General features: G+C 39.0%; 1 protein-coding gene across 1 annotated transcript; it reads right to left on the reverse strand.

The window, feature by feature from the left end:
* Window positions 1-355: 355 nt before the first annotated feature.
* On the reverse strand, window positions 356-7628 carry LOC101589704 (60S ribosomal protein L32-like; the record flags this gene model as incomplete). Its single annotated transcript, XM_004638274.1, has 4 exons — window positions 7562-7628; window positions 6897-7072; window positions 2305-2395; window positions 356-807 (listed from the first exon to the last, which is right to left on the reverse strand). Coding segments are annotated over exons 1-4 (786 nt in total), but the record flags the coding sequence as incomplete, so codon positions are not given.
* Window positions 7629-8312: the final 684 nt, after the last annotated feature.

An 8312-nucleotide genomic window follows, 5' to 3' on the forward strand; every position in this document is an offset into this window, starting at 1 on the left:
TGTGTGTGTGTGTGTGTGTGTGTGTGTGTGTGTGTGTGTGTTTAGGACAGGGTCTACAGGGTCTCACTTCATAGATCGGACTTGTAGTGATCTGCCTGTTTACACTCCCCCAAAAGGTGGGATCACAGAAGGGCACCACCATGCCCAGGCTCAACTGCCAGTCCCAGCGCACCCCGAGGACAGGGCCTGCACTGCAGGCCTGGGAATCGAATCTCCCTGCCCCTGCATCTTTCTAAGCAGGTGTTTTAATCCAGTGAGTTATTTGGCAGGCCCCAGTAACTGATTTTTTTTTTTTTGCATTTTTTGTGATTTTACTGAAGCACAAATAAACATGCACACAGGCTGTCTTCTTGTTTTCTTCACTGCACAGCCTGGCATTGGGATTGGTGACTCGGATGGCTAGCTGGGCTGCTCTTTCCACGATGGCCTTGCAGTTCTTAGAGGAGATGTGAGCAATCTCTGCACAGTAAGACTTGTTGCACATCAGCAGCACCTCCAGCTCCTTAACATTGTGCACCAGGAACTTCCGAAAGCCTCTGGGCAGCATGTGCTTTGTCTTTTTGGTACTTCCATAACCTATGTTGGGCATCAAGATCTGGCCTTTGAACCTCCTCCACACACTGTTGTCGATGCCTCTGGGTTTCCGCCAGTTGCGCTTAATTTTGACATACCGGTCTGACTGGTGCCAGATGAACTTCTTGTTCCTCTTTTTGACGATCTTGGGCTTCACGAGGGGTCTGAGGGCTGCCACGGTGCCAAGAGGGAGATGGCTGCCACCTCCGTAGGCAGCGCAGAGGAAGAGAGTAACTGAATTTTTAATACTTAGTTATTTAACCTAAGCCACAGCCTGAATTATTATGAACTATTTCAGGAAGATATTTTGCACCAATTTCTAATTGTATAACTATACTGCTAACAACAGTATTTCTGTTTTTATACAGGGTTAAACAGCTTGAAGAATTGAAAAGAGAGGTTTCACAATAAATGTACTGTAAATCTTATTCAGTTCTTTGGCAACTATGTAGCTAAGATGGTTATTTAGACATTAACTTGCCCACCAAATGCTAGACAATTTTAACATACTTCAACATTAAAAGTACTGAGAACAATCTTAAAGAAACCCCAAATGAAATTATGAGACCTGCTCATCCGCCTGAACACCAGCGCTTTGGCTTGGTCTTCTCCAGTGCATTCTTTCTCTGAAAGAGAATGTGTTGACCACACTTACTAAGCAGAAGAAGTGAGGCTGCTGGATAGCGCCCTAGGATTTCACCTTTGGGGGAGGGGGAATAATGAATTCATCCTAGGAAACATGAATTACTTTGACAGCTTTCATTTGAAATTCTTTTTTGAAACTGACATAAATGATTGATGTCAGTATCTTCAAACAAGGTCAAAGCATATTTTTTCAAAATAAAAACTATCTTTTACTCAGAATTTATGTATGCATGTATATATGCATGTATACATGTATGTATGTATGTATTATTATTATTATTCAGTGTAATTGGTTATTACAGAGTCTCACTATACACCTCAGACTCATAGCGATCATCCTGTTTCCAGCCTCCCCCAGCACTAGGATTACAAGCATGCATCACTACAACCGGACTCTGTGGCCAGCTCAGCCCACCCTGGGGGCAGGGGTTGCATGGCATGTGGTTCCAGGGATCAAATCACAGTCCCTGCACCTGCTTAAAATTGTCTAAGCAGGGGCTTTAGTCTGCTGAGCTATCTCGATGGCCCTTTACTTACAATTTATTATCAACAATTGCTTGTACGGAGGTGTCCCCACTCCCCCGCAACCAAGCCTCCTGTGGTCATAAGTGGGGCTTTTGGGAGATGGCTGGATCTAGAGTGTGTGATGCTGGGTTTAAAGATGTGATTGCTTGAATTAAAGGTGTTAGGATTAAGAGTACCCTACCCTGGGTGTGAATGCCGCCCACCTAAGGGGAGCCAGCCTTAACAGAATATAAGGGACTGAAAGAAGGTTGCTGTGGTTGCTACAGTTGCTGTCTTTGCTTATCACTTGACGCTTGGCCGTCTTGCTACCTTTTGCCTGCCCTGAGCTATTTCCTCTGTGATGCCCCTCTGTTACGCCACTCTGCTTTGGAGCCAACCAACTACAGACCAAAACCTCTACAAAGTGTGAGCCAAATAACATTTCCTCCTTTAAATTTAGATGACAGATATTTTGTCTCAGCAATGAGAAAAGTCACTAAGACAGAAAAAAGAGAAATATTTAAAGTCTTTAATAAACAAAGTGTGAGACTCTGAAGACAACAAAGCGAGAGTTCTGCCTACCTCTTCGTTGGAGGGCAATGTATAAAACGGGATGAGTCATTCTTGCTGTATTGTTGAATGCTGCACTGTTACTACCTCTTTGTTTCTTTACCTACAGAAATAATCTTACACAAATGGTAACTTGGGAGATGCAGTGATAACTCAAGTGTAAAAGAAGAAAACATTAAAAATCTTCCCCAAGAACACAGGTCTTGCTTTGTCTTGGTCTTAACCATCCAGCAGTAAAGTATAAACACAAAGTATAAAAAGTAAAGCCATATTAATATGCTGAGATGTAAAAGGCTCAAGTCAACAACTTCTGACATTGCCAGTCCTACAGAAAACACATTACTATTATGGACTACTGGACTATATTGGAATATTTTGCTGAATTCATTCACCTACAGTATTTAAATGGCAATGGAATACCCTTCTCTGACAAAACTAAGCAAAAAAGGGGGATACAAATGAATGACCATTTGGTATCTGTATATTCAAAATAGTTAGGATAGATATACAGCTGCATTCTCTTAATTCAATGAATAGAGAGATTTGTTCTAATAGTGTCTGCAGACAGGATACCATGTCTGCATCTTGTACAGTGAATAACCACTAAGACAACACTATGCAATGTATTAATTATTGAAACTGTGCTATTAATCAGTTTTGAAACTGTCTCATTGCTGTCTGTTTCTCAATAAAATTATTTTTTAAAAAAATTGTCATATTTTCTTATCCTATGACCTAGCAGTTCCACCACAAGGTATTATTTAACAAGAGTGGAAAACTGTATAAACAAACAGCTTTTTACAAAAATGTTCACAAGATCATTATATATAGCAATCCCACATTGGAAAACAACCCAGGAGTCCACTAGCATGAAAATGGAGGGCTAGGAAGGTGGCTCGGGTCTAAGTGTCTTCCTGGCAAGCACAAGGACCCAGGTTTGATCCCCTGGACTGAATGCCATGCAAACCCCAAAACTGGACTTAGTGGCACATGCCCGTAATCCCAGTGCTGGGTAGACTGAGACAGGATGATCATTAAGAGTCTAAGTTGCCGGTAGACCTTGCACCAAATAAATAAATAAGATTTTAAAAAATGGATAAAAAAGTGGTGGTATATTCACACACTGGAAAATTATTCAGCAAAGTGAAAGAATCATCCATTGGTGTGCCAAACAGCAGGTATGCATTGATCCTAAAGTTTATATGCTGAGTGTAGAAAGCTATAACATGCTATTTCTTTGAAATTCAATAGTAGACAAAACTAATCTGTGAAGATAGTAATTTGATAGCAGCAGTGATTTCTTCAGGGTGATTGATGGGACGTGGACACAGAGGAACTTTATGGAGTACAGGGAAGTATCCTGTGTCTTGATGTGTATTTGTTAAAACCAGTTAAATATAAATTATGCCCCTAAAATAAGAAGCAGGAGGAGGAGAAGTAGGAATTTTAATTTTCTTCTTACCTTGGGTTTGTTTTTAACCCACAGATTAATCTGAACTCTAGATATTCTTGTATTATGTTTAAAGTTTAAATTTTCAGATCTTATTTGGTATAATTGTTCTCTATAATATGATATATATATTTCTATAAGGTGAAAATAAAAAAGAACACAAAAAATAAATTATATGTAAATATCTTTATGCAAGACTAGGCTCAATTAAGCAAATATATGCCTTTTCATTTTTGCAGCAAATATCTGAGTAAACAAATAGCTACTAGAGGTTAATGGTTCAACCATAAAGACAGTTTCTGAGGGTTTTGTGTGTGTGTGTGTGTGTGTGTGTGTGTGTGTGTGTGTGTGTGGTACTGGGGATTGAACTCAGGACCTTGTGCTTTCCAGGCAAGCACTTATTCTACTGAGCTATCTCCCCGGCCCCTTGAAAACAGCTTTAACAGTCTGAAATTGTACCTTGTATCTAGGACTACCATATCTCCCCTCTCCCTTGCTCTCTGCTGGCTTTTGTGAATTGAAAAGACCTTCACCTTGAGCTACAGCCATCCCCAAGCCTTCTTATTTTTATTTTTATGTTGCTAGAGTCCTAAGTAGCTAAATTTCCAAGCTAGTCTGTAACTTGTTTTCTTCCTGCCTCAGTTACCCAAAATGCTGGGATTATAGGCATGAACTAACATGTCGATTGGCCAATACCTTAATGACTAAGAGGAAAATTTCAAGTTCCTTCTTTGCCAACACTGCAATGTCATTAATGTCATTGTTTTAATCATGAACTATTGATGACTTTTATACCTCAACTGGAACTGTCTAAAATATGACTGAAATTGTTATAAACTAGCATTTGAAGACTAACACCCAAACTTTTTTATATAGGAAATACAATGCACATATACAATATGAATAGTCACCTTTGTAATGTTTAGGACAGACTAAGAGCTGGATGTTAAACAGTTATTTTAAAGTCAATTCCTTTTCACTAGTGTTGCTCCTTAGCAATGTTTACTCATCTTTTCATGTAAAGCCTTTGAGGAAACTCAAAGATTATTATGAAGAATGAGTAAATTACACGGAAAAAATGAATGACCCTTAGGTCTTTTGAAGTGGCTAATGGTATTACTTGCAATAATTCGCTATTTTGTACTTAGCATACAAAATAGTGACAAATTGACATAATAAGCCATTATCTTCAGATTGTTTTCACAAATGTCATCTGATTTTACACTTCAACAAATCTTGAAATTGCAGTACTTGTGTCATGTATTCCTCTGCCAGCTAGCATAGTCCCTGTAGTCCAATAGGGACTATTGACTTTAGTTGAAATATAACCATAATTTTCAAAGATCTCCATCAGGGCACAGCTGAAGTAAGACAGTGCAACTCACTTTAAATATTTGAATGTAGGGATTGTATTATGATTTATGTGGTGTCAAGAGTAGAAATAGAACAAAGAGTCAGTAGACCCAGGACAAATGCTGCAACTCTGTTAAGATAAACATGGAAGAGAACTTCATTTTTATGCACATGTCTTTTCTGAGCAAGAACATTGTAATGAAACAATGGTTACTGGATATAGGCTTTAGCTCAAAGCAAAGAAGAATTTTGAAATATTCAGACTTGTCTTAGCGTGTTTATTAAGAAACTACTTCTTAATACTAAGTTCTGCCTTATAGGAGCACTTCACACAAATGAGAAACTCTCGGCTGCTGCACTACAGTGAAGATTTAAGTACAGACAGTTGGAATTTGATGAGCATTACCACTTCTCATCCTGCTTGAGAGTCTTCTCACAAGACTTGTTGCCTAAGCCAAGGGCTGCAGGAGCAGCAGCAGCAGTATTGATTCAATCAATGTTGTTAACATTATCATCCTTACCAGCAAAAGAAAATACAATTATTTAATCTGGACTTCGGAACACCCAGATCCATCCTTGTACATGGTAGGAGAGAATCAGAGTTGAGATAAAATATGACAGACACTTCTCCATCACAGATAGGAATCAACAAAGGAAAATTTGAATGTGCTGTTTCTACTATAACTCAGGTTTCTTTGCAATCAGAGGAGACAATTATTTCCACTTCAAACTCTCTGCCTGACTTGTGGCATTAGCCCTGTGGGACAAGCCACTCCCTGGTTGCAAAATCTGAAGTATTCTCATGTGTAGATAGGGCCAGCAGCAAGTCCCTTGCACTGAAGGAAGGAGACAAGGCAGCAGATTCCACCCTAGACATCCACGTCCCAAAGCAACTTGGAAAGATTCCCATCGCTTACCCAATCTCAAGAATTTGTTTTAAATATTAAACTCAGTGTTAGACTCCAATCTATCAAGTTAATTTCCATCTTAAATGCTAAATTGACAGAAACTTTAAATTTGTTAACAATTCTCTTCAAGCTAATCACAGAGATGATTAAGGTATGTTGAAAGAAGCATTTTTTACCCTCACTGACAATTCTCAGTATAGTAAATGCACCAATGATTCCCTTCGAAATGTAATTATGTGAAACACAAATTCTTCCACTGGATTACGAACTCCTTGAGGGCAGAAGCCTTTTAAAATATTCCTTATGTGATCCATAGTTATTTATCCAACCAGTAATTATCTAGTCAACACTCATAAATAGCTTTGGAAAGTTTCCTAAGTATTTGGTGTGGGAGGCACTAGCTAATTGCTGTACCCAGGATACAATCCTACACAATGTATTCATTCTTCTAGTCTGGAGTTGTGATTTATGAAAACAGAACCGATAAGAAGGGGTAGATCTCATCTCAGAGGACATTAAATGGTCTTGAATTTGAAAAGCATTTGGGGGTGCTGATCCACAGAAGAAGATTCTGGAAATGGAAATGCATGGGTGTGGGTAGAAATGAAAACTCCCACATGCTATTGGTCCAGACTGGTCTCATTGACTGCTTCTCCCTGTTCAGTCCTCTAATTACTTCCTCCTCCAACTCCTCTGTCTTTGGAGAGAGCTATGAGAATTCTCACCCTTTATGTTTCTGTTTTCTAAAGGAAATTTCCTAAGAAACTTTAGGTTTAGGTGATTATTATTTTGTGTTGACAAGATGGATGTCTATAAAATCTCCATGAAATGTTAATGTTAGTGGAATTATCACTTGACTGTCTTCCAGACAGGATTGTGTGTTTGTGACATACCTTCTCCAGCTGCTCTACGCTTTCACTTCTGCCCCCAAAGAGCACCACGGCATTGGCACATAGGCAAACAAGGGGAGGAAAACAAAGATTCCCTGGTGTGTGGTCATAGCTCATTTCCTTAAAGACATAGAAGCAGAGCTGCATATTTTCTGCCCTGAGAAAGCCCATTTCTCTACCTGGGGTCAGAAGACAAAAGCAGACTTTAGTAACCACAAAAACGAGTTGACCTACACACCTTTAGCTGGAAGTGTACTTCAAATTGAAGCAAGAGTCACTTCAGTTGTGTCAGTCTGTGTCCCAACACAGCAATTTTGGAAGTCCAAAGTATGCAGATGTTGGAGTCAAAAGCTCTTCTAACTCTGCCCATTCTAACTTCACTGCCTATTGTTCACAGTGTCTCCTGGCCTCTATTTCTTCTTTTGTGTAGGCAGCTAAATAAGAGCTTCCTTTCAGGACTAGTGTGAACCTTAAATCATGCCTCATGGGTAGACATCCCAGGACGGAGCACACAAATAGGAGATGGTCAACTGTGTGTTGGGCTGTTGCTGCTACTGTTGCTATGGTTAATTACTCATAGTAACAGGCAGCACAGAGTACTAGTTGCTTTTTTATTTTTTTAGTACATTTGTATGCAGTACATATAGTTTATAGTATAGTTTTGTTACCTTTTTCAATCTCTTTCCCTTTACCTTCTGCCTCTCGCTCTCTCACCTTTGAATCTGCTTTCCCCATTTTTGATCTTCTTCATATTATTAACTGTATCTCATGTTTATGACATAAAATGTTTCTGTTTACTTAAAACAAAAGACCCAGTCAAGAAATGAGCAAGTGAAATGAACTGCCACTTCTCAGAGGAATAAATAATGCAAGAGGCCAACAAACATATGAGAAAATGTCCAACATTTCTGGACCTTAGAGAAATGCAAATTAACACAATACTGATTCCATCTTATGCCAGAAAGAATAGCAATCATCAAGAAATCAATGAATAACAGCTGTGCTTGCCTAAGCTTGCAGTAAAAAAAAATGTATATTTGATCTCACTAAGTTCGGGCAAACTACACAAAAGGAACTAAGTGAAAAAGGGAGAAAGAGGAGATTCCATCTTTTTCAGAACAAATTTCTACCACTGTAAAAATATTTCAAAGTGCCCATCTCTCAGTAGTTTGATAACACTATCAACATATGTATAGGGAGCTGGTGAGATAGCTCAGCGGTCTAAAGCACCTGCTTAGGTGAACCTAGGCAAGTGCAGGGACTGTGGTTTGATCCCTGGCATCACTTGCTGTGCCAGCCCTGCCCCTAGAGTGGGCTGAACCTGCCATAAAATACAAATAAAAATAAAAAATAAAAAAGCTTATGTATAGGGATAATTATTTCATATTTATGATTTTTAAAGAGGAGAGAATTATCACA

Source organism: Octodon degus, unplaced genomic scaffold, assembly GCF_000260255.1.
Source record: "Octodon degus isolate 3935 unplaced genomic scaffold, OctDeg1.0 scaffold00097, whole genome shotgun sequence".
In the NCBI taxonomy this organism is placed as follows: Eukaryota; Metazoa; Chordata; class Mammalia; order Rodentia; family Octodontidae; genus Octodon; species Octodon degus.